The 26,530-nt window shown below is 61.5% G+C and overlaps 1 protein-coding gene across 1 annotated transcript; it reads right to left on the bottom strand.

Moving 5' to 3' along the window:
- Positions 1–10,508: 10,508 nt before the first annotated feature.
- On the bottom strand, positions 10,509–12,875 carry LOC308337818 (testis-specific Y-encoded protein 10-like). Its single transcript, XM_080796016.1, has 6 exons — positions 12,591–12,875; positions 12,083–12,160; positions 11,832–11,943; positions 11,587–11,732; positions 11,408–11,492; positions 10,509–10,706 (listed from the first exon to the last, which is right to left on the bottom strand). Exons 1-6 carry the CDS (start codon positions 12,711–12,713, stop codon positions 10,684–10,686), a joined length of 567 nt encoding a protein of 188 aa, XP_080652142.1. The 5' UTR covers positions 12,714–12,875; the 3' UTR covers positions 10,509–10,683.
- Positions 12,876–26,530: the final 13,655 nt, after the last annotated feature.

Here is a 26,530-nt window from a genome sequence, read left to right as displayed (position 1 = left end):
CGGTATTAAATTCAGGCTTGTAACAGCAGCCCTTGCATACAGACACATAGGGGCTTGTAAACACGAACACAGACACACACACACAATGCATACGACTCACAGAAGGTCTCCGGCAAAGGCCTACACATACAGTCCCGGCCCCAAAATACATACACACGTGTGTCGCGGAACCATCATACTCACACACGGAAATGACCACATCAAAAACCCCTGGCACAGAGGCATACACAACTGACGCCAACACATCGGAGCATGCACACTCACACACACACACAGAACACACGCAACCACACACACACTCCCCTGAGGATAGAGAAGCACGTAAGCAAAACCCATGGTCTACGTCATCCTGGAACACACAAGTAGCCCATCAAGTGTGCACACACACACACACACACACACATACACACATACTCTCCTCGAACCCACTGTACACACTGTGTACACACTCGCTCATGTTGATCTGAAGCATGCACACCATCCCTTGCCTGCAGACACATAGGTGCTTGCAAAAACACCCAGAACAGACCCAATTCACACGAGGTGTCCGGCACAGGCATACGCATGTGGCACCACCATAAAAACCATTACACGGGTGTGCCCAAGAACACTAACACACACACCCCAACACATCCACAAACTCCAGCACGCAGGCATACGCTACTCACGACGTTACATCTGAGCACGACACACTCACACATAGCCCTGAGGGTACAGAAGCATGTAAGTAAAACACATGGTCTGTGTCATACAGGAACACACACGTAGCCACTCAAACAGGCACACAAACACACACACACAGGTTCATGCTTCTGCAATCACACAGAGCACACCACACACAGTACACCAACACACACGTGCGCTTGCAAGCACACGTACACACAGACAACCCATACAAGGTCTCCGGCACAGGCGTACGCAGTTGACCTGCTCAAAAAGGAAGTATGCCCGTGATCCCCCGCAATCCAGAAACATCCACAGAATCTGACACGCAGGCATTCTCAAGGGTCCAAAACACACACTCATACGCGCACGCCCTGAGGATTCAGACACATGTGAGAAAACCACACATCCTCCCTGATATAGAAATGCACAGTCAACCGCTACACTCACACGCACGTACGTGCACACGCGCTTAAGCCCACGCAAACCCACATGCACTCCCTGCACAACCTATCTCATGTCACAGAGACATGCACCCTCAGCCCTACAACTGGAAACACAAGTTCACATGGAAACATGTACCCAAAACAAACACCAAACTCTCCAGCACAACTGTGTACAAAGAAGGCCCCAGAGAAACACACATACACACACACACACACACACACACACACGCAGACGTTGCTTAGTGAAGAGGAGACACACAATGAAAACACATGGTCTACGGCATAAGGGCATTTCCAATTGTCCCCATACACACAAACACACACACTGATTACAGAAGAGGAGACACACAGTGAATACACCTGCTCGATGGCACAGAGGCATTCCCACTTATCCCCTCACACAGAGACATGCCTACACGCGCGCGCACACACACACGCACAGAAAAACACACACACACAGAGTCTCCAGCACCGAGGCTTGCAAGGGTGGCGACACCTACACACACAGGTACACACCCAAAACCACAATAACCCCTGGGCCTGCAAGTCCCCAAACACACCACAGGAATCTGTGGGCACACAAGGGTATGCACACAAAACACTCCCAGGCAAGGACTACGGCACACAGCCTTGTATGCGTAGCCCTGCAGGGTCACACACCCAGCGGTGCCTGGAAATGCATACGCACCGAATACACACCACTCACCTCACCCAGGCATACAGAATTCTGCGTGCACGCATACACACATGCCTCTGTGCGTAGAAGCACACACCTACGCAAAAAAATGCACGGAACCAGCTCGCAGGCATGACACTCGGCCACGCAAAACCACAGTCCTGCTCACGGGAACACACAACCAAGAAACAGACACCTACACACTCGGCGTCCAGCACACACACGTTCACACTCGCCACACACTCTCGCGTGCGTGCACCTGAAGCCTCCACCCACACATGAGGCAAGCACACGTGGCCACACTCAGAGACACACGTGTGCACACGCCGGCATGCACCTGCAGCACACGTGAACACGCCCACACGGCGCCGGTGTGCATGCAGTCACTCGAGGCCTCGCAACACACTCACCCATGGGTGTGCACACACACAGACGCAAAACATAAACACACCCTGTCTCCGGGATGCAGGCATACACCCTGGTCACCCACGCGCACACACATACGAGACACACAAGCTAAGCGCCCACGCACCCATGACGGCCTGCACACAGGGGAGCAAAAGAGGACATGCAAGTCCACACACACACGTGCAGAATCCTACACACATGGTCCTCAGCTCAGAGGAATGCTCAGGTGGCCAGAGGTGCTTGAAAATGCGCGCACACACACACACACACACACACACACGGATGCGGACCCGCCCACAGCTGCTCCCTCACACACAGCAGACTCACGATGTCACACAGCCTGTGGACCACACTGGCGTACCCTCACATATCCGTGGAACTGTCCCCTGCGGTGGGTGGTGTTACCTGCAGGAGGGTCTGGGGTCCACAGGGACGGTGAGGGACCGCCTCCCCCTTGGTCCTGCCGGGACCCTTGGGTTTGTGCTGGACCTGACCAGAAGCATGCATGGCCTCGCATCTCAGCAACGCAGGGCACACTTCCAGGAGCAGGGGAACTTGGAAAAGCTCTCCAAGCGATGTGAATATGGTGGTGCGAGGAGCCAAGGGGGCACCAGGGCCCCGCTCGGGAGCACCTTGGACCCTCCTGGGCCCCCTGCTCTAAAGAACAAGACTTCACCGGGAGAGCTGCACCTTTTTCCCCTCCTCGGCCAGATCCTGCCTAGGAAGGGTGGGGTTCTCTCCCCAGGCCCAGCCCTGCTGCGCCCGGCCCCCAAGCTCTCCATCACGCCCACCCATGGAATCCAACAGGATGGGGGCTGGAGGATCCCACCAGGCTGATTTCCTCCTTGCCATTTCCCGTGCCCCCGACAGAAGCCGACACATGGACCCAAAGGGCTCTGTAACTTGTTTATGGCCCTTCCCCCTGTCCCTGCAGCATTGGGCAGGATACTCTCTAGCGCCGCCCCTGCTGATCCTTGTCCCTGTTTCTGTCCCGTGCAGGCAGAGCACCACGGAGACGAGCCCATCCATGTCTCTCAACGGTGGAGGCCTCATCAAATTCGTCTCGGTGGTCAAACTCGGGTGCTCTCTGATGTCCACTTCCACACAGCGGCCATGCCCCGACACATACACACACGCATCACACACACACAGAGACAAACAGGAAAACACACACAAAAATCTTAGCTATTTGTGAAAACACATGCTGCCGGGATCGCCAACGTGATGTTGCGAGCCCGCCTCGTCCCCGTGGGATCCCTGTTCCTCCCCAGCGAGGGCGCCACGACCCTCCTGTGGACGGCCTAGGGCCATTTCCCAGGATGTCCGTATGGCTGCGGGAGGCCAGGCGGTGCTCAGGAACGTGGAGGGCAGCCCGGGAGTCGTGGCCCACGACGGGGACGGGACAAGGAGCCCGACTCCCCAAGATAGGCCGGCCATCCCCAACTGAAGGCGTTGGCAGGAGGACCGAGAGAGGGGCCGACAGCCACGGGAGACAGTTCAGGAAAAGGCGGTGGCGAAGCCTTGCTTCGCCCGATTGAGCAGGGATTTGCCGGCACACAGCATGGGGGGCAGGCACCTGCCGGACTAGACACCTCCTCCGCCCTGTGGGTGTGCTCTGAGTGGCCCCAGGCTCACTTCCCACCCTGCCAGCTGCTGCGTGGGCCCAGGCTCCTCTGAGCCTCAGTTTCCCCGCCATGAAACTGACTGTCCCCGGGCACCCTCCCCACACAGTTCAGGACCCAGCCCTCGGGGCTCCTTACCGACAGGTCTTCCTCTCAGCTCACTCCCATGGGCCGCCTTCCGGCCTAGGGTAGTACTGCAAGGGATTGGGCCACAGCTCTTCGATGATGATCTGGGAGGGGAAAAAAGGCCAGGTGAGCGTGGGGCCCCCGGCCCCGGTCCCCAGCAGCCGGGGCCCCAGCATCACCGTTGCGGACGAAGGCCGCAGGGGCCTCACCTCGGCCATCCTGTTGGGCCCCGGGCAGCTGGGGTCACACAACCAGTTGAAGAAGTTCAGGCTGCTGCTGTCTCGCCTGCGGCTGGCACCTCCACGTTCCTCATCCCAGAACCACTGGACTGGGGTGCAACGAGTCGCCCTATATCCTGCAGGACGAGGAAACTTAAGGGAGGCCGTCCATGGCCAGGGCCCCACGCCCGCTCTCGCTCCCAACCTACAACCTCTCCCCCTCCGGTGCCAAATCCCTCCCCCGCCCCCAGGACCCCATACACCTCCCTTCCCGTTCCCGGGGCCCACGTGCCCGGCGGCCCTCCGCCAGCTCCCCTGAAGCTCAGGCCCACTCTTACCGGCGATGCTAAGGTGATACTCCTTAACGATCACGTCGTTCTGGAAGTAGGGGTTGCTCCCAAAGGAAAACATCAGCCCGCAGCGGTACTTGGGATGAACCAGCTCCTCCACCTGGCCCAGCAAAGCGAGAGGACGGGGAGGGGGAAGGGGACTGAGCGCGGCTCTGAGCAACCCTGCCGCAGCCCCTCCAGCTGCAACCCCACTCCCAAGGCACCACCGCCGGCCTCCGTCTCCAGGGCTAACCTCTAAATTGGTCATGTAGCTGAGCAGGTCTGCGTCCTGGTCACCTGTCACGGCTGATATCTGCGGGTGATTCAGGATCTGCCTTGGGTCAAGGAGCCTCGACGGCAAGTGCTCCAGAAAGAGAACCGGGAACCACCCGGGAACCCCCGGCCCTTCCCGACCGAGAGCCAGGGACCGAATGGGGCCTGTGCACAAACAGAAGGCACCGCCACACTCCCAGCCTCCTCAGCGCTTGCCCTTTCGTCACCCATGCTCTGCCCTGGGGTGGCGCTGGGCTGGAGGATCAACAGGGCGAGGCCAAGAGCCTGCCTGCTTTGCCTTCCCAAGTCCGTCTGGCCTGTGCCCGGGGCCGGCTGGGCCAGGAGGCGGTCAGTCACCACGCTGGATGTCTGGATGGGCTCGGTCCCCCGCTCACGGCCGTGTTTGCTTGTGTGCTCCCCTGAAGCCCTGGGCTCTTGAGGGACCTTCTGTGCCCACAAGGGGGCTGCTCCGCTCACTTGCAGCATGGCTGCACAGCCAGGGTGCCAAGCAAGAGCCTGGCAGAGTCAGCAAGAGAGGGAGGAAAGGGGTAGTGTGGGAGGACGGGGCGCGAAGGAGGAGAGAGAGAGAGACAGAGACACCCAAACTCCGAGGAAGAGACTTGCAGAGGGACGGCAGGGGGGGAGAGAGCGAGCCAGGGTGGGGGACGTGGAGACGGAGAGGCAGGGAGGCAGGAAACGTTTCTGTGAGCACCTGGGCCAGGGGCCTCGGCCCGCCTCAGTAGGACCTGCGGAGACAGAGTTTGTAGCACCCCTGCACCGTGTCCAGGGCCCCGGGGGCCGCTGAAGTCGGCCAGCCCGCTGACTGACCCTCAATGAGTGCAAGCGCACAGAACTCTAGGTCTGCCGTGACCTCGCCAAAAAGACAGGTTGGGAAGGACCGGGAAGGAGGCGCGCAGCCTCTCCATCTGCCCCACGCACCCCCCAAATCCTTTCCTTGCAGCATCTGCTCTGAGCCAAGTGGGACCGGGCTTCACTAGGAGTCCAGAGTGTTGACCCGGGTTCCACGACCGCAGAGGCCTGTTGGGGTGCTGCAGCCCCAAAGCACTGGCCCGGACCTTCTGCTCAGGCAGCAATGCACAGGTCCCAGCCCCTGCCTTTCCCCCAACGCCCACTCCCTCCCCGCACCCACCTCCTCCGGGACCACCCTCTGCTGGCCCCTGCCCCTCTGCTGTGCAGGAGAAGGCTGGGGCCACTGCTCCCGCCTTGGGCCCACTGCTGCCTGGGCGGCCTACTGCCGCGAGGTGCCCAGCGCTAGAGGCCTGGGGCCCACGGCTGGGGGAGCGAGGCCCATCCCCGCAGCTCTCCTGCCCCTGGCTGAGGCTCTGCACCCTGCTGCCCTGCTCCCACTCTCCTCCACAGGTGCCCAAACCCAGCCAGCAGGCTGAAGGATACGGCGTGTGCCCAGAAGCCAGGGATGCCCTGGATGATGGCCCTTCTTCGAGCCAGGTGACCACTGCGCTTCCGATTCCTCCTGCGCTTCAGCCGCAAGTAGGCCCTGGAGGCTTGGGCGTCCACAGAGCGGAGCGCTTCCTGAACCACCTCCAGCGCGGCAAGTGCGGCCCCGGCTGGGTCGGGACGGGGCACAGGCTCTGCCTGCCACAGCTCCTTCGGCCTCTCGACCTGCTGTGCTTGCGCCGCCTCCTCGTCTTCCGCCGCCAGCACCTCCTCGTCTTCCGCCGCCAGCACCTCCTCGTCTTCCGCCGCCAGCACCTCCTCGACTTCCACCGCCAGCACCTCCTCGTCTTCCGCCGCCAGCACCTCCTCGTCTTCCGCCGCCAGCACCTCCTCGACTTCCGCCGCCAGCACCTCCTCGACTTCCACCGCCAGCACCTCCTCGTCTTCCGCCGCCAGCACCTCCTCGACTTCCACCGCCACCACCTCCACCACCGCCGCGATATCCTCCACCACCAGCACCAACTCCGGCCCCGCGCCGGCCTCCTCTGTGCCCCCCTGGGCCTCAGCTTCCCGCACAGCCTCTGCCACCACCCCCGCAGCCTCGAGGGCCAGAAGCGCCCCCGCGTGCCCGCAGGAGCCGGTCTCCCTGAGGGCCCCCGCCTCCTCACCGCCCTCGTCTGCGACCAAGGTGCTCCAGGATTCTGGGGCAGCCCCGCCTTCCCCGGACCTCGACTCACTCTCCATGTGGCCCTGGCCCTGAGCGCCGGCCGCTGGGGACTGAAGGCGACGGAGGCGGCACCAGCAGCTTCAGCTGCAGCGCCCAGGAACGCCGCTGGGCGGCAGCGCCTAGCAGAGTGCGCGGACCTGGGGCACGCATGCGCACAGGCCCCCGGGTCGGCGGTGACGGGGCAGACACGGGCGGCGCAGGGGTGTGGGGCGGGGGGAGGCACGCATGCGGCCTGGGCCGGATGGAGCCCCCGAGCCCCGCGCAGGACGCGGCGTGCTCCCGGGTCTAACCCGTGCCAGGGCAGTGGGCGTGGCCACCACCCGCCCTGTGTCTTGGCCGCACCAGAGCCCGCCCGGGAGCCCGCCCGAGCCCCTCCACCGCGGTGGCCTCCGCGCCTCTCAACCCCAAACGTTCTCTTCAGAGACCCCTGTCAGGCCTTTCCCGCAAGTGCCGTGGTATCCCAGCCCCACTCGTCCCTTTCTCGTCCGTCCGTCTGGGGCCCCTCGGCTGGCGCCAGGAATTGAAATCCGGCGGCTGAATGCCGAGTGTGCCCGCCGCGCGAAAGCCTCCCGCGCTCCTTCTTAGGGGACCTGGGGGAGAGCCCGGGGGGCATCAGCTGCTGCCCCACCTGTGCCCCGTCACTGCCACGTGGCTTTCGCCCTGGGCCTGCCCGGTGGTGCACGGCGCCAGGAGCCCGCCGCCAAGGTGCTGCGTGCAGGGGCCATCCGCCTCCCCAGCCCCCCACCCCCCATCCCCCGCCCCAGCTTTCCGGAAGAGAAGGGAACTGCACGCCAAGTACTTTCCCTGAAGTTACTCTGCAAAGAGCCGAGGTCCCTGGCCACCGGGGTGCCTACAGAGCTGCTAAGCCGGCCCCGGTGAGGTCCGTGATTGCGACTGGGCAGCATGCGACTGGGCCAGGCTTTCAGTCCAAAGAGAAACTCTGCAAATTCCTCTGCCCAAGCCAGTGGTAAAACTTGCTCCCAAGGTGCTTTCCTCTGAGCGGCCCCTTTCGCTTTGTTTCTGTGTCTCTTTTCCTCGTTGCGTTCTCCTTCTCCACCTGACTTGCATGCAAGGGCTCTTGTGTCTTTCTTCCAGCTCCGCTCCAAGTTCTCCCTTAGACTGCGTCGGTGGCTGAGTGGAGTACCGTGTGGGGAGGGGATGGCCAAGTGAGCATGCACAGCCCAAGTGCCCTTTCTCTGGTACTCCCCACGTCGGTCCTTTGAGACAAGACCACACCTCACAGAGGTCTGCTCCGGGGGGCGGGGGCGGGTGCTGTGGCGGGATAGGATGCTTGCCGCCTGAGGTGTCAGGGAAGGCCTCGTGGGTGATGGCAAGGCCACCAGCGTTGCGGTTGCATCGTGGGAGGGCCTCCATTAGAAGGAGTGGGTCGGTGTGTCCTGGGGGATTTTGACCAGAAAGACGCAGGAGGAACTCCCTTGGCGTTAAGTGCAGGGGCTGTGGTCGCAACAAGTGTCACAAACGCCCCTGCAGGGAGTAAGATGCATGGCTGTCTATGGGGCGAAGAAACAAATGTCTGAGACAGTCCGTGAGACAGCTCAGACTTTGGAATTACTGGTACAATCCAAACTGACCCAGCACTTGCAACCTTGCCCAAACCACTAGAGGAGGCTCCTCTGGTGTTACCGCAGGAACAGGAGCACAGCCTTGGAGAGGGAGAAGGCTGGGGTGGTGACAGGGGGAGGGGGAGGAGGGGGAGACTGGGAGGAGAGGGAGAGAAGCCCAGAAGGAGAAGAAGAGCTGGGGGAGAGAGGGGGAATGGGAGGGAGGGAGAGAAGGGAAGAGAGGGACAGGGGCAGGAGGGAGAGCCGTGCGCAGGGATGGGGAGGGAGAGACAGGCAGGGCGTGGCGAGGAAGAGCGGAGGCGGGGAGGCAAGGACTGGTCTGCCCCCAGCTGAATTCATACTTTGCGAGGCATGTAGACCCAAAGGACACATCGCCTGTGAGGAAGGGGCCACCCACGCGTGGGGAAGCAACAGTTCGGCTGAGCAGAGCTGAATCCAGTGGTGTCAACCAGGGCAGCTGTCATGTTTCCCGAAAACATGAGACAGCAAATGGGGAAGTCACGGAGGAATAGAGGGTGGAAACAGCCAGGGAGTACACAGACACCAAGTACTGTGATTGTGGACTGCCCTGTGTCAGTAACGGGGCTGGTCAGTAACGGGGCTTCACAGCACTGGAGTAAGATGTGGACGACAGCAGAACGGGCAGGTGTTGAAAAGCTGGCCACATCTATGCTCCGTGCAAGAGACTGGCCTCTGAGTCCCAAAGTCACAAAGAATTTGAAAGTGGGAGGAGTGAGGCCAAGACCTCAGAAGATGGACGGTGCCCTACACGGTCAAAGCAGCCTGCGCGCACTTGGCCCTTAACCAAGGGAGCGTGCTCCGTGGGGTGTTGGTGAGGACTAGGGGTGCCCTTTGGTGGCATTTCCCTTTTGGGGTCTAACCGGATAGAGGGCATTGGGCACCTGCCTTCAGACCACGGAGAAGGAGGCAGATCAGCCTCGGGGTCAGCACGGGACAGACAGCACACGGGCGGGTGTCCTGGGTCTCGCATTCAGCAATACTCTGCCCTCTCCTCTGCTGACCATCTGGGGGACCCCAAGCCAACGTCCTAGGGAAGCCGGGAAGTGGGGATCATGGGGCTGCGTGGGGTTGTCAGTATGTGAGCGTGTCTCTGGACATGTGAGTGGGTGAAGGTTGTGTGCCTGGGAGGGTGAGTGAGTGTGTGCGTGTCAGGACATGAGGGTGACTGAATCACTGTGTGTTGGCTGGGGGGTGTTGGCTCTGCTCCTGAGTATGTGTCAGTGTATGTGAGTGGCTAAATATTCTGTGGCTTAGGGCGGTTGGAACCCGATGGTGTTCGTGTGTCTGTGTGCGCGCGCGCGTGCGTGTGTGTGTGTGCGCGGGCCCGCACGCGCGCGCGCGCGCCTTTCCCTGCAATTTATGCTTCCGCCCAGCTACCTGGGCCAGAACGACAGGGTGATCTTTCCTACCTTCCCTCCTCCCACTTTCCCCTCTCCAACAGTCCCTCCACAGGGCCTGGCCCCCACTCGCTCCCGCTGTATCTGGGGCTGAGAGGATGACTGTGTCAGCAAGGGCCTGGGCCCCTTGTTTAGAAGAAAGGAGAGCCCTGGCACTGGGGTTCAACGGAGTAATGAAACTACAGTCCCACCCGTGCTGTGTCTGAGGTCATCCACCAGGGAGCATCTCTGGGAGACGGTCATCGCCATCCACCAAAAGTTGACACTGGACACGTTTGGCCCTGGCTCGCCCTTCCCTTTCTTTGACCTCTGTTATTTCCCCAGGGAAGGCATGGGCCCTGTTAGCTGGCCTTTCGCTCATCTCCTCTCCCTGCCCACCTCCACCATCCCTAGGGGAAGGACCTCTGCCACGCTGGGATGCAGTCCCAGAGCTCGTGTGACCTGGACCTCTGGGCCAGCATACGGCCCCACCCCTTCCACGGAATAAGGATGCCGGGGCAGAGTAGTAAGCATCGACGGGAATCCCATGAGCTCAGGCTCCCCACCTGCCCCTTTCCATGAAGACGACCGTGTGTGAGCGTACACACAGTAACACACATAAACACGGTTGACGTCGTTTTTCCACATTTCAGTATTTTTACAGGGGGCCTCAATCGGCCCTGTGTTTCTCCCAGGCACCAGACTGGAGGTGTTCCCTGTGGGAGGGACCAGGCTGATCATCCGGCTCCATCTGAAGGTCCTGGACTCTTTCCGGGTCAAGGGCAAGGCTTCTGCGTATTCACCTCAACATGCTCAAGTTCCCTGGGAGAGACGGAGACACAGACACAGACGCACGGGCACACAGTCACCCGGGCACACATGAGGCGGCCGGTGAGTATCCTCTACGGGCCACACGCAGGTTTGCTTGAGGGTTTCAAGGCCCTTTCGGGGAACGGAGGCCATTCTCCCCTGCCCCTCTCCCCGGCCCTTGATGGCGATCCCCCTACATTTCCTCCACCCACATAGCAACGGTATCTGTGCACGCTCTCCAGTGTTCTCTGGCTGATTGCGGTGGGCACAGGAGATTGCCCAGGGAGATGACTGGGAGGACTCTACCGATGAACACACAAAAGTGACGGGGTGACGCATGAGCCTTTACGCCAGGGAACGCAGACATCTGCGCCAAGGCTGGCAAGAGGTGCTTAGGTGGGCTCAAAGCTGAGGCGGTGGCGAGGAGACCTGAGGGCAGGAGTTCACGGCCAGGGAGTGGCACTTCCCGCAAGGCAGCTGCTGAGCCGACTGCTTCTCCGGCTCTGCTCACTGGTGTTGCCTGACCCGCCTGCCTCAAGCTTCCCAGGCAGAACCAGTTTGACACCGCCCTCCCCGACTCACGGTGATGCCCTTTGGACACGGGGTCACCGCCTCTTGAGTGTTCCTCTAAGCCTCCGTTTCTGCATTTGTGGAGCCCAGCTCCCACGGAGCCGCACGGAGCATTTTCAGCACCCACGCCCTGGGCGTCTCACCTGCCCTCCTCTCAGTTCCCTCTGCTGGGGCCTTCTTCCTCACGTAGTACTGCAGGGGATCGGGCCACAGGTCGTCCATGATGATCTGGCAGGGGAAACGGGGCAGGGCTCAGATGCACATCCCAGTCCGCTGGGGAGCACAGGCAGGTTCACGTGCGCGGTTTGTCACAGGGACCCACCTCAGCTATCCTGCTAGGCCCGGCAAAGCTGTGGTCAGAGAACCAGCTGAAGAAGTTAAGGCTGCTCTTGTGGCGTCTGCGGCTACAGGCCTCCTGTTCGTAACAGTGGTGCCACTGGATGGGAGTGGAATGAGACGGCTCGTACCCTGCAGGAGGAAGGGTCCGTGCGAAGGCGCTGGATGATGCATCAGGTTCAACCCTGCCGCCTCCACCTGCTGCCGCCCATGCACGCAGAGGCCCCTTACCAGCAGCCCTGAGGACATACTCCTTCTCAACGACGTCGTTGCGGAAGTAGGAGTTCTCGCGAAAGAAGAGCAGGATCTTGCGGCCATCACGGGGAGACTCGAGTTCCTCCACCTGCCGGGCGGCAAAGTGGGGGAGAGGGTTGAGATCTCTGTCCAGCAGACCCTTCCCCTCCTGGCCTTGGGGAGGAATCGCTTCTGTTACCCCCTCTTCTCCCATCCCCCAGGCCGGGCCTCCATCTCCCGGGCCAGACCTTCAAATCCGTCATGGAGCCAAGTATGCCTTCATCTTGCTCACTGAGCATGGCTGACATCTGCGGGTGGTTCACAAACTGCTTCGGGTCAAGGACTCTCCGAGGGCTGGAGAAGAAAGAGCTACAACAACAGAGCAGGTCTGCACAGCAAGTGCGCCCTGCATCTCCCCTCCTACCACCGGGACCCACTCCACCTCACAGATTGTGTCAAGGGCCCCTGCGCCCCCGCACGGCCTGCTGCATTAGTTAGTTAGGTAATTCCCTGCTGGGCACTAACACAGAAAGCTGGAAATCCTCGGTGACCTCCCTGCCCACCCACGGCCCCCTCCCCGGCACATCGAGGGCAACCTGCGGCCCCACCAGGGACCCCCACCCGGAAGCAGGGATTCGAAACTGTCGTGATCACCGAGGCATGAGCCAGGCCACCACAACGCAGGCCCCCTGCCACAGGAGTCTCCTGCGCTAGCCCGGCCACATCGGGGTCCCTCCGTGAAGGTATCAAGGATACAGCCTTGGCCCAGAAGCCAGGGATGCCCCGGATGAGGGCGCTTCGGTGGTCCAGGTGACGCCGTCGCCTCTGCCAGAACCTGAGCTTGAGCCCAGAGTAGGCCCTGCTGGCGTCTTTGTTCATGGGCTCCAGCTCTGACTGCAGGGCCTCGAGGGCCTGGAGCGGGGACGGGGGCGGACCTGGCCGTGCCTCTGGCCGTTCTTCCCCTTCCTGCTTCTCCTGCAGCTCCTGCGCTTCTCGCTCCTTCTGGCTCTCCTCCCAGGCCTCTTCCCTCCTGTCTTCCTCCTCCTCATCCTCCTCCTCCTGCACCTCTGGTACCTCTGCAACCTCATCCTCAACAGCCTCCTCCTCCTCCTCCTCCTCTTCCTCCTCCTCCTCCTCCTCTTCCTCCTCCTCCTCCTCCTCTTCCTCCTCCTCCTCCTCAGTCTCCTCGCCCTCCTCAGCCTCCCCCTCTTCCTCAGCCTCACTGCCAACCTCCCTAGCCTCGTCGTCCTCGTCCTCGTCCTCCTCCTCAGTCTCCCCGGGGTCCTCCGCCACCTGGACCACCGCAAGCTGCCACACCAACATTACATCATCCCCCACTAGCACAAGCTCCACCACCAGGATGGCGCCCTCTCTCTCCCAACGGCCCTCCTCGTCCTGCGCTGGCTCTGCCGCCATCCCCACGCCTAGGCCCAGCAGCACCTTCGCCTCTCTTCTGGGGGTGGGGCTATATGTCCGCGGACAGCCGCGTCCCGATGGACCCCTCCCTCGACGGAGTCGGTCAGGATTGGGGGGCAGTCCCGCGTCCCATGTGGCCCCCAGCTGGGGCAGCTGCGGAGGAACGGAGCAGGAGGGGTGAGCACGCGGCTCCCGCAGGCGGCCCGGCAGTGGAGCTCCGCGGCCCAGCGAAGGGGGGACGTCAGCCGTCTCCTCGCAGAAGCCACCGGAGTCTGGGACACAAGGGCTTCCGGCCAGGAGGCCACGGGGCCGAGGTGGAGGTGGCACGCGTGGGGCCTCGGCGCGAAGGAGGCCTGATCCACGCCCAGGACAATGGCCGGACCCCAGGTGCTGCCAGCGGCAAGGCCGTGGGCGTGGCCGCCACAGGCCCCGCCCCTCACCCCCTGCGGGAGCCGGCCAGGGAGGCAGCCAGTGCGCCTCCTCCAGGGTGGCCTCGGGCTCTACCTAAGGCGCCCCAGGCCCCAGGGCCCACAACCCCCTCCCCTCCATCCCGTGGCCTCCTCCAGCCCGCTCTCCACCCGGTGTTTGTAGCCTGTCAATGCGAAACCGTCCCTTGCCCTTCCCCAACACGATCGTCCAAGACTGAGGACAGCGTATGCACCACCGGGAACCCTGGCCTAGCGTGCGTGGAAACGTCAGCCCAGGCATTGCGGAATAGGGCCATTCCAGGAGACAGAGGTCGGAAGCGGTCTGCCTGTTCGGGGCACGGGGCTAGGGGGCGGGGGTTCGGCCACAGTTTGCCCCCAGGCCACGTCCTTGGCTGCTCAGGAGAAGAGGGACCGAGAGTGCTCAATCCGTCTCTCCGCCTGTCCTTTCCCCATGCTCTGCTCTCCCTCTTCCCCCGACTCGGTGTTTGTCTTCAGGGCGCTGTTTCTCTGCCCACTCTCTGGCCACAGGGTCTCTGGAAGATGAAGGCTTCAGGAAGCAAGATGCAGAAGCCTGTCCGAGCACCTCCTTTCCCATGAAATAAAAGCCCTCTTCTCCTCTGTGACTAGCCACTGGTCACGTGACCAGGGAAAGGGTCCCAAGCTGGGTGCCCCCGACACAAACACACACAGACACACACACACACACACACACACTTACCCACAGACACTCAGTGTGTTTGGCATGGAGCACAGAGGGAGGCGTGCCTTTCGTGCAGCCAAGGGCATCCGGCAACGTGAATCCGGATGCCCCTCCCCTGAGACAATGTCTGGGCGAACCCTGTGGATTGGCAGTTGGGCATTCTGTCTGGCGGCCAGGTGACTACAGTGTGCACCCTTTGGGAGGCCGGAGGCAAGAAGCTGGGGCTGGCTCCCAGGTGACACAGCACGTACGCACGTACCTTCACTTCCAGAGACTGAGTGTCTTCCGTTGCATTCGGGCGAAACCACAAATGCCGTGGGGAAGGCGTTCCCAGCTTGTCTGGCCTGCAGAGGAGAACACATCTTCTCTAGCCTTCCCCTGCGGGCCACCAGGTCAGACCGTGAGCAGAACTTGAGGCTGGGCCGTCACGTCCCCAGGGCTGGCCCGTCACGTCCCCAGGGCTGGCCCCCACTCGTGGAGAGAGGATACCCAACGTGTGGCTTTGGGCCAACAAGGTAGGCTTGGGGCAATTTTGGTGTGCAGCCAGTGCAAGCCGGTCTCCCCCAGCATTACAGGAACAGACGGGTTTCTTACACCACACCTCAATCATCTCAGTCGTCAAAGGGCCACACGTGCCGCGTCCTGTACACGGAGGTGCCTGTCGTGGTTGCTCCGGCGGTTCTTCACCCTCCACGTGTCCCCGGCAGGTCCGTACCGATTCTTGAGGCCACGGCGTCTTCTGTGCCCTCGCACAGGTCTTCTTCGGCTCCGTCTCCTGAACCGGCGGTGGATGCGTGGCTCTGCGCCATGGCTCCACTCCATGGGCGGCTGGACTAATGTTATCGCGGGGGTTCGAGCTGCGCAGAGTTCATGCCAGCTGCCTTCTAAGGTGCCAGCGGTGTTCAGTACAGCCGAGTGCTTACACACCCGTGTGTTCAGACCAAGGTTTCTTTGCGTGCCCACAGGTACCCGTGTGGGCAGCTGGCTGTAACACCGTGGGAAAGGGGTACACAGGCGTGGCCTTCGATGTACACACACGTGCATGTGGAAGCGCGTGCACGGACAGACCTATTCCGTTCCCGGCCGGGTCTGCGGTGGGTTTAGTGGACCGGATTTCATATGCACCCCCACGGCCTTGGACTGTGGTTTCCACGTGTTCGGCCATCATGTGGATGATCTCCACGTCCACTCGCAATCCAGGGAGACAGACATTCATGCAATGACAGACATCTGGCATTGCCCCTGCTAGGGAAGGAACAGGAGAGGGGCCAAAGGACAAGAGGTAAGCAGCCTGGAACGGAGACCTCACGGGAGGCTGGGTTTCAAGGGCACCTCCCTTGTTTCTTGTCCCCGTCGCCTCGACACACGTACACTGGAAAGCACACACGCATTCTGGGCGCCCCATCCCTTGCCTGCGAGACCACATCCGTGGAAGACCGTTGCCCTGGGTCCTCCAGTCCCGTAGCAAGCGTCCGTCTCCCAGCAGCTCTGGCCATTAAGCCCCTGGAGCGGGCGGTCTTCTTCAGGAGGCGCTCAGCCCTCTTGCGCCACGTACGTGTTTGCCCTGAAGCTGCCCTGAACTCCAGGCAGATGTGCACGAGCCACATCCCCTGGTTTGCACCCTAAGGCCCTGGGAGGAAACCCGATGTCCTTATGATGTGCCCAACAGCTTAAGCCATGCTACCTGCGGCAGGGGTCCAATCCTAAACACCTCTTTCCGGGGCAGGCGGGGCATCCCCCAGTCAAGGAAGCAGAGCGCCTGTGTTTATGGGAGGTACCTGGGAGGCGCTTTAGCGGCACCGTCCAGCCTTTCCTCTCCCCTGTAGAGCTCGGCAGGCCCTTCCTAAAAGCCCCGAGGAGCGAGCCGCAGAGGGCTCTAGGGAAAGTGGGTGGGGCGAGCGCAGCACGTTCTGGGGTCCTCCACGTCCGGATCCCCGCGGGCAGCCCCGCTGCAACCGTCAGCATGCCTGGGACTTCCCCTCCATCTTGTCGACACGATGAATCCCACGGACTGGCCTGGGGGAGCTGTGAGGCTACTCTCCAGCTTAGGCGACAAGGAGACCAGAAGACGTGACGATGGCCCCAGCAGTCTTCCTTTGGCCCGTTGCTCTCCACCACCCTAGAATTCTCCCTGAGGGGCTGTATCGGACTTGAGATCCCCAACTTGAGATCTGACCAACCGCGGGCAGACTTGCTGACGTTCAGGCCCGAACCGTGAAGCCGGCAGGGTTCCCGAGCCCGAAGGCCAAACCCTCCTCGACCTACACCTAGCTGCCGGGGCCGCCAGGAGGGAACCCAGTTCCCCAAGGCAATGAGGTCAGGACTCCACAAACAGCATGAGATGTCGGCATAGCACCACAGGGGCCGCTGGGAGGCTCTGCCGGGATCCATTCGTGGGCACACGTTGCCAGATCCCAAGCCCAGCTGAGGTGCAGGCGGTGGGGAACGTCGAAGACGGGGTGAGTGCAGGGCGAGCGGACGGGGAGGGGCGAGCCCCGGACTGGTGAGAAGTGGTGCTGGGAAACCCCTGTTGGCTCAGGGAGCAACAAGCTGGGTGCCCCTCGCTGAGGCAGGGAACACGTGCCTGTGGGTTCAGCTCCTCTCCTTTTCGTCCTCCCCGCCTGGTACACAGGAGGTGGACAAGACCGGCCCAAACAGGAGAAGAACAGAGTCCAGGATGGCCTTTCTACTGGGAGGAGAGCTCCCCGCAGGGCTCTTTCCTCTGGAGGAACGTGCTGCTCACGGATTCTTTCTTATTCTTTGCTGCCTTTGGCTAATCAACACAGAGGCGGGTACAAGGTTTGAGCCCCTCTGTAACACACACTGAGACCCCTAGGGTTTTCCCACACCGGCACCATCCGTGCAAGCTGCCTCGATGGGTGGTGTGCTTGACACGTGCCTGCCTTGCCTTGGCCCGTGTGCGTTTTGCGGCGAGAGGGGACAGAGAACCCTGAGTAACCATGGAATGCACACAAGGTCTGTGTGTCAGGAGGGACGTGGCTGCACTCCGCCACTGGCCCCTTTCTCCATAATCAGCAGAGCGGGAAGTGCCATGGGCCCTCTCCTTTCCCGACCAGGGACTCCCAACACACTCATACACACGTGACCCTGTCCAAAGGCTTGGGCACACATCACAGACACACACACTCACACACACACACAGACTCTCGACACCCAGACGTGCATGAGGCCACACAAAATCACACTCACGTGTTCTTCTAAACACAGAGAAACACGTGATGCGTCTGTGCTCGTGCAAACACACGCACATACCCTGCACACCCACACATGATCCCTGAAACCAAGTCATCGAGAGGCACATGCATACCCCCCCACACACACAGACTCACGGCACCCAGGCGTGCATGAGGCCACACGTAACCAGACTCACATTTTCATCTAAACACAGAGTGACATACAAGACACGTGTGTTCGTGCAAACACATGCACATGCTACACGCACCCACACATTATCTCTGATACAAAGGCGTGGAGATGACACATGCGCACAGACACACACACACACACACACACACAGACACATGAAAATGCAAACACACACCCACAAGCTCCATTCACACACACGCACACACACAAACACACACACGCTCAAGGAAACCTACTGAACACACTAAACTCACACTCCTCGGTATGAAATTCAGGCTTGTAACAGCAGCCCTTGCATACAGACACATAGGGGCTTGTAAACACGAACACAGACACACACACACAATGCATACGACTCACAGAAGGTCTCCGGCAAAGGCCTACACATACAGTCCCGGCCCCAAAATACATACACACGTGTGTCGCGGAACCATCATACTCACACACGGAAATGACCACATCAAAAACCCCTGGCACAGAGGCATACACAACTGACGCCAACACATCGGAGCATGCACACTCACACACACACACAGAACACACGCAACCACACACACACTCCCCTGAGGATAGAGAAGCACGTAAGCAAAACCCATGGTCTACGTCATCCTGGAACACACAAGTAGCCCATCAAGTGTGCACACACACACACACACACATACACACATACTCTCCTCGAACCCACTGTACACACTGTGTACACACTCGCTCATGTTGATCTGAAGCATGCACACCATCCCTTGCCTGCAGACACATAGGTGCTTGCAAAAACACCCAGAACAGACCCAATTCACACGAGGTGTCCGGCACAGGCATACGCATGTGGCACCACCATAAAAACCATTACACGGGTGTGCCCAAGAACACTAACACACACACCCCAACACATCCACAAACTCCAGCACGCAGGCATACGCTACTCACGACGTTACATCTGAGCACGACACACTCACACATAGCCCTGAGGGTACAGAAGCATGTAAGTAAAACACATGGTCTGTGTCATACAGGAACACACACGTAGCCACTCAAACAGGCACACAAACACACACACACAGGTTCATGCTTCTGCAATCACACAGAGCACACCACACACAGTACACCAACACACACGTGCGCTTGCAAGCACACGTACACACAGACAACCCATACAAGGTCTCCGGCACAGGCGTACGCAGTTGACCTGCTCAAAAAGGAAGTATGCCCGTGATCCCCCGCAATCCAGAAACATCCACAGAATCTGACACGCAGGCATTCTCAAGGGTCCAAAACACACACTCATACGCGCACGCCCTGAGGATTCAGACACATGTGAGAAAACCACACATCCTCCCTGATATAGAAATGCACAGTCAACCGCTACACTCACACGCACGTACGTGCACACGCGCTTAAGCCCACGCAAACCCACATGCACTCCCTGCACAACCTATCTCATGTCACAGAGACATGCACCCTCAGCCCTACAACTGGAAACACAAGTTCACATGGAAACATGTACCCACAACACACACCAAACTCTCCAGCACAACTGTGTACAAAGAAGGCCCCAGAGAAACACACATACACACACACACACACACACACACACACACGCAGACGTTGCTTAGTGAAGAGGAGACACACAATGAAAACACATGGTCTACGGCATAAGGGCATTTCCAATTGTCCCCATACACACAAACACACACACTGATTACAGAAGAGGAGACACACAGTGAATACACCTGCTCGATGGCACAGAGGCATTCCCACTTATCCCCTCACACAGAGACATGCCTACACGCGCGCGCACACACACACGCACAGAAAAACACACACACACAGAGTCTCCAGCACCGAGGCTTGCAAGGGTGGCGACACCTACACGCACAGGTACACACCCAAAACCACAATAACCCCTGGGCCTGCAAGTCCCCAAACACACCACAGGAATCTGTGGGCACACAAGGGTATGCACACAAAACACTCCCAGGCAAGGACTACGGCACACAGCCTTGTATGCGTAGCCCTGCAGGGTCACACACCCAGCGGTGCCTGGAAATGCATACGCACCGAATACACACCACTCACCTCACCCAGGCATACAGAATTCTGCGTGCACGCATACACACATGCCTCTGTGCGTAGAAGCACACACCTACGCAAAAAAATGCACGGAACCAGCTCGCAGGCATGACACTCGGCCACGCAAAACCACAGTCCTGCTCACGGGAACACACAACCAAGAAACAGACACCTACACACTCGGCGTCCAGCACACACACGTTCACACTCGCCACACACTCTCGCGTGCGTGCACCTGAAGCCTCCACCCACACATGAGGCAAGCACACGTGGCCACACTCAGAGACACACGTGTGCACACGCCGGCATGCACCTGCAGCACACGTGAACACGCCCACACGGCGCCGGTGTGCATGCAGTCACTCGAGGCCTCGCAACACACTCACCCATGGGTGTGCACACACACAGACGCAAAACATAAACACACCCTGTCTCCGGGATGCAGGCATACACCCTGGTCACCCACGCGCACACACATACGAGACACACAAGCTAAGCGCCCACGCACCCATGACGGCCTGCACACAGGGGAGCAAAAGAGGACATGCAAGTCCACACACACACGTGCAGAATCCTACACACATGGTCCTCAGCTCAGAGGAATGCTCAGGTGGCCAGAGGTGCTTGAAAATGCGCGCACACACACACACAAACACACACACACACGGATGCGGACCCGCCCACAGCTGCTCCCTCACACACAGCAGACTCACGATGTCACACAGCCTGTGGACCACACTGGCGTACCCTCACATATCCGTGGAACTGTCCCCTGCGGTGGGTGGTGTTACCTGCAGGAGGGTCTGGGGTCCACAGGGACGGTGAGGGACCGCCTCCCCCTTGGTCCTGCCGGGACCCTTGGGTTTGTGCTGGACCTGACCAGAAGCATGCATGGCCTCGCATCTCAGCAACGCAGGGCACACTTCCAGGAGCAGGGGAACTTGGAAAAGCTCTCCAAGCGATGTGAATATGGTGGTGCGAGGAGCCAAGGGGGCACCAGGGCCCCGCTCGGGAGCACCTTGGACCCTCCTGGGCCCCCTGCTCTAAAGAACAAGACTTCACCGGGAGAGCTGCACCTTTTTCCCCTCCTCGGCCAGATCCTGCCTAGGAAGGGTGGGGTTCTCTCCCCAGGCCCAGCCCTGCTGCGCCCGGCCCCCAAGCTCTCCATCACGCCCACCCATGGAATCCAACAGGATGGGGGCTGGAGGATCCCACCAGGCTGATTTCCTCCTTGCCATTTCCCGTGCCCCCGACAGAAGCCGACACATGGACCCAAAGGGCTCTGTAACTTGTTTATGGCCCTTCCCCCTGTCCCTGCAGCATTGGGCAGGATACTCTCTAGCGCCGCCCCTGCTGATCCTTGTCCCTGTTTCTGTCCCGTGCAGGCAGAGCACCACGGAGACGAGCCCATCCATGTCTCTCAACGGTGGAGGCCTCATCAAATTCGTCTCGGTGGTCAAACTCGGGTGCTCTCTGATGTCCACTTCCACACAGAGGCCATGCCCCGACACATACACACACGCATCACACACACACAGAGACAAACAGGAAAACACACACAAAAATCTTAGCTATTTGTGAAAACACATGCTGCCGGGATCGCCAACGTGATGTTGCGAGCCCGCCTCGTCCCCGTGGGATCCCTGTTCCTCCCCAGCGAGGGCGCCACGACCCTCCTGTGGACGGCCTAGGGCCATTTCCCAGGATGTCCGTATGGCTGCGGGAGGCCAGGCGGTGCTCAGGAACGTGGAGGGCAGCCCGGGAGTCGTGGCCCACGACGGGGACGGGACAAGGAGCCCGACTCCCCAAGATAGGCCGGCCATCCCCAACTGAAGGCGTTGGCAGGAGGACCGAGAGAGGGGCCGACAGCCACGGGAGACAGTTCAGGAAAAGGCGGTGGCGAAGCCTTGCTTCGCCCGATTGAGCAGGGATTTGCCGGCACACAGCATGGGGGGCAGGCACCTGCCGGACTAGACACCTCCTCCGCCCTGTGGGTGTGCTCTGAGTGGCCCCAGGCTCACTTCCCACCCTGCCAGCTGCTGCGTGGGCCCAGGCTCCTCTGAGCCTCAGTTTCCCCGCCATGAAACTGACTGTCCCCGGGCACCCTCCCCACACAGTTCAGGACCCAGCCCTCGGGGCTCCTTACCGACAGGTCTTCCTCTCAGCTCACTCCCATGGGCCGCCTTCCGGCCTAGGGTAGTACTGCAAGGGATTGGGCCACAGCTCTTCGATGATGATCTGGGAGGGGAAAAAAGGCCAGGTGAGCGTGGGGCCCCCGGCCCCGGTCCCCAGCAGCCGGGGCCCCAGCATCACCGTTGCGGACGAAGGCCGCAGGGGCCTCACCTCGGCCATCCTGTTGGGCCCCGGGCAGCTGGGGTCACACAACCAGTTGAAGAAGTTCAGGCTGCTGCTGTCTCGCCTGCGGCTGGCACCTCCACGTTCCTCATCCCAGAACCACTGGACTGGGGTGCAACGAGTCGCCCTATATCCTGCAGGACGAGGAAACTTAAGGGAGGCCGTCCATGGCCAGGGCCCCACGCCCGCTCTCGCTCCCAACCTACAACCTCTCCCCCTCCGGTGCCAAATCCCTCCCCCGCCCCCAGGACCCCATACACCTCCCTTCCCGTTCCCGGGGCCCACGTGCCCGGCGGCCCTCCGCCAGCTCCCCTGAAGCTCAGGCCCACTCTTACCGGCGATGCTAAGGTGATACTCCTTAACGATCACGTCGTTCTGGAAGTAGGGGTTGCTCCCAAAGGAAAACATCAGCCCGCAGCGGTACTTGGGATGAACCAGCTCCTCCACCTGGCCCAGCAAAGCGAGAGGACGGGGAGGGGGAAGGGGACTGAGCGCGGCTCTGAGCAACCCTGCCGCAGCCCCTCCAGCTGCAACCCCACTCCCAAGGCACCACCGCCGGCCTCCGTCTCCAGGGCTAACCTCTAAATTGGTCATGTAGCTGAGCAGGTCTGCGTCCTGGTCACCTGTCACGGCTGATATCTGCGGGTGATTCAGGATCTGCCTTGGGTCAAGGAGCCTCGACGGCAAGTGCTCCGGAAAGAGAACCGGGAACCACCCGGGAACCCCCGGCCCTTCCCGACCGAGAGCCAGGGACCGAATGGGGCCTGTGCACAAACAGAAGGCACCGCCACACTCCCAGCCTCCTCAGCGCTTGCCCTTTCGTCACCCATGCTCTGCCCTGGGGTGGCGCTGGGCTGGAGGATCAACAGGGCGAGGCCAAGAGCCTGCCTGCTTTGCCTTCCCAAGTCCGTCTGGCCTGTGCCCGGGGCCGGCTGGGCCAGGAGGCGGTCAGTCACCACGCTGGATGTCTGGATGGGCTCGGTCCCCCGCTCACGGCCGTGTTTGCTTGTGTGCTCCCCTGAAGCCCTGGGCTCTTGAGGGACCTTCTGTGCCCACAAGGGGGCTGCTCCGCTCACTTGCAGCATGGCTGCACAGCCAGGGTGCCAAGCAAGAGCCTGGCAGAGTCAGCAAGAGAGGGAGGAAAGGGGTAGTGTGGGAGGACGGGGCGCGAAGGAGGAGAGAGAGAGAGACAGAGACACCCAAACTCCGAGGAAGAGACTTGCAGAGGGACGGCAGGGGGGGAGAGAGCGAGCCAGGGTGGGGGACGTGGAGACGGAGAGGCAGGGAGGCAGGAAACGTTTCTGTGAGCACCTGGGCCAGGGGCCTCGGCCCGCCTCAGTAGGACCTGCGGAGACAGAGTTTGTAGCACCCCTGCACCGTGTCCAGGGCCCCGGGGGCCGCTGAAGTCGGCCAGCCCGCTGACTGACCCTCAATGAGTGCAAGCGCACAGAACTCTAGGTCTGCCGTGACCTCGCCAAAAAGACAGGTTGGGAAGGACCGGGAAGGAGGCGCGCAGCCTCTCCATCTGCCCCACGCACCCCCCAAATCCTTTCCTTGCAGCATCTGCTCTGAGCCAAGTGGGACCGGGCTTCACTAGGAGTCCAGAGTGTTGACCCGGGTTCCGCGACCGCAGAGGCCTGTTGGGGTGCTGCAGCCCCAAAGCACTGGCCCGGACCTTCTGCTCAGGCAGCAATGCACAGGTCCCAGCCCCTGCCTTTCCCCCCAACGCCCACTCCCTCCCCGCACCCACCTCCTCCGGGACCACCCTCTGCTGGCCCCTGCCCCTCTGCTGTGCAGGAGAAGGCTGGGGCCACTGCTCCCGCCTTGGGCCCACTGCTGCCTGGGCGGCCTACTGCCGCGAGGTGCCCAGCGCTAGAGGCCTGGGGCCCACGGCTGGGGGAGCGAGGCCCATCCCCGCAGCTCTCCTGCCCCTGGCTGAGGCTCTGCACCCTGCTGCCCTGCTCCCACTCTCCTCCACAGGTGCCCAAACCCAGCCAGCAGGCTGAAGGATACGGCGTGTGCCCAGAAGCCAGGGATGCCCTGGATGATGGCCCTTCTTCGAGCCAGGTGACCACTGCGCTTCCGATTCATCCTGCGCTTCAGCCGCAAGTAGGCCCTGGAGGCTTGGGCGTCCACAGAGCGGAGCGCTTCCTGAACCACCTCCAGCGCGGCAAGTGCGGCCCCGGCTGGGTCGGGCCGGGGCACCGGCTCTGCCTGCCACAGCTCCTTCGGCCTCTCGACCTGCTGTGCTTGCGCCGCCTCCTCGTCTTCCGCCGCCAGCACCTCCTCGTCTTCCGCCGCCAGCACCTCCTCGTCTTCCGCCGCCAGCACCTCCTCGACTTCCACCGCCAGCACCTCCTCGTCTTCCGCCGCCAGCACCTCCTCGACTTCCACCGCCACCACCTCCACCACCGCCGCGATATCCTCCACCACCAGCACCAACTCCGGCCCCGCGCCGGCCTCCTCTGTGCCCCCCTGGGCCTCAGCTTCCCGCACAGCCTCTGCCACCACACCCGCAGCCTCGAGGGCCAGAAGCGCCCCCGCGTGCCCGCAGGAGCCGGTCTCCCTGAGGGCCCCCGCCTCCTCACCGCCCCCGTCTGCGACCAAGGTGCTCCAGGATTCTGGGGCAGCCCCGCCTTCCCCGGACCTCGACTCACTCTCCATGTGGCCCTGGCCCTGAGCGCCGGCCGCTGGGGACTGAAGGCGACGGAGGCGGCACCGGCAGCTTCAGCTGCAGCGCCCAGGAACGCCGCTGGGCGGCAGCGCCTAGCAGAGTGCGCGGGCCTGGGGCACGCATGCGCACAGGCCCCCGGGGCGGGCGGTGACGGGGCAGACACGGGCGGCGCAGGGGTGTGGGGCGGGGGGAGGCACGCATGCGGCCTGGGCCGGATGGAGCCCCCGAGCCCCGCGCAGGACGCGGCGTGCTCCCGGGTCTAACCCGTGCCAGGGCAGTGGGCGTGGCCACCACCCGCCCTGAGTCTTGGCCGCGCCAGAGCCCGCCTGGGAGCCCGCCCGAGCCCCTCCACCGCGGTGGCCTCCGCGCCTCTCAACCCCAAACGTTCTCTTCAGAGACCCCTGTCAGGCCTTTCCCGCAAGTGCCGTGGTATCCCAGCCCCACTCGTCCCTTTCTCGTCCGTCCGTCTGGGGCCCCTCGGCTGGCGCCAGGAATTGAAATCCGGCGGCTGAATGCCGAGTGTGCCCGCCGCGCGAAAGCCTCCCGCGCTCCTTCTTAGGGGACCTGGGGGAGAGCCCGGGGGGCATCAGCTGCTGCCCCACCTGCGCCCCGTCACTGCCACGTGGCTTTCGCCCTGGGCCTGCCCGGTGGTGCACGGCGCCAGGAGCCCGCCGCCAAGGTGCTGCGTGCAGGGGCCATCCGCCTCCCCAGCCCCCCACCCCCCATCCCCCGCCCCAGCTTTCCGGAAGAGAAGGGAACTGCACGCCAAGTACTTTCCCTGAAGTTACTCTGCAAAGAGCCGAGGTCCCTGGCCACCGGGGTGCCTACAGAGCTGCTAAGCCGGCCCCGGTGAGGTCCGTGATTGCGACTGGGCAGCATGCGACTGGGCCAGGCTTTCAGTCCAAAGAGAAACTCTGCAAATTCCTCTGCCCAAGCCAGTGGTAAAACTTGCTCCCAAGGTGCTTTCCTCTGAGCGGCCCCTTTCGCTTTGTTTCTGTGTCTCTTTTCCTCGTTGCGTTCTCCTTCTCCACCTGACTTGCATGCAAGGGCTCTTGTGTCTTTCTTCCAGCTCCGCTCCAAGTTCTCCCTTAGACTGCGTCGGTGGCTGAGTGGAGTACCGTGCGGGGAGGGGATGGCCAAGTGAGCATGCACAGCCCAAGTGCCCTTTCTCTGGTACTCCCCACGTCGGTCCTTTGAGACAAGACCACACCTCACAGAGGTCTGCTCCGGGGGGCGGGGGCGGGTGCTGTGGCGGGATAGGATGCTTGCCGCCTGAGGTGTCAGGGAAGGCCTCGTGGGTGATGGCAAGGCCACCAGCGTTGCGGTTGCATCGTGGGAGGGCCTCCATTAGAAGGAGTGGGTCGGTGTGTCCTGGGGGATTTTGACCAGAAAGACGCAGGAGGAACTCCCTTGGCGTTAAGTGCAGGGGCTGTGGTCGCAACAAGTGTCACAAACGCCCCTGCAGGGAGTAAGATGCATGGCTGTCTATGGGGCGAAGAAACAAATGTCTGAGACAGTCCGTGAGACAGCTCAGACTTTGGAATTACTGGTACAATCCAAACTGACCCAGCACTTGCAACCTTGCCCAAACCACTAGAGGAGGCTCCTCTGGTGTTACCGCAGGAACAGGAGCACAGCCTTGGAGAGGGAGAGGGCTGGGGTGGTGACA

This window comes from Martes martes (genome assembly GCF_963455335.1).
Source record: "Martes martes genome assembly, chromosome: Y".
Taxonomy (NCBI): Eukaryota; Metazoa; Chordata; class Mammalia; order Carnivora; family Mustelidae; genus Martes; species Martes martes.
The sequence above is the reverse complement of the archived record's forward strand: the minus strand, read 5'-3'. Positions and strand labels throughout refer to the sequence as shown.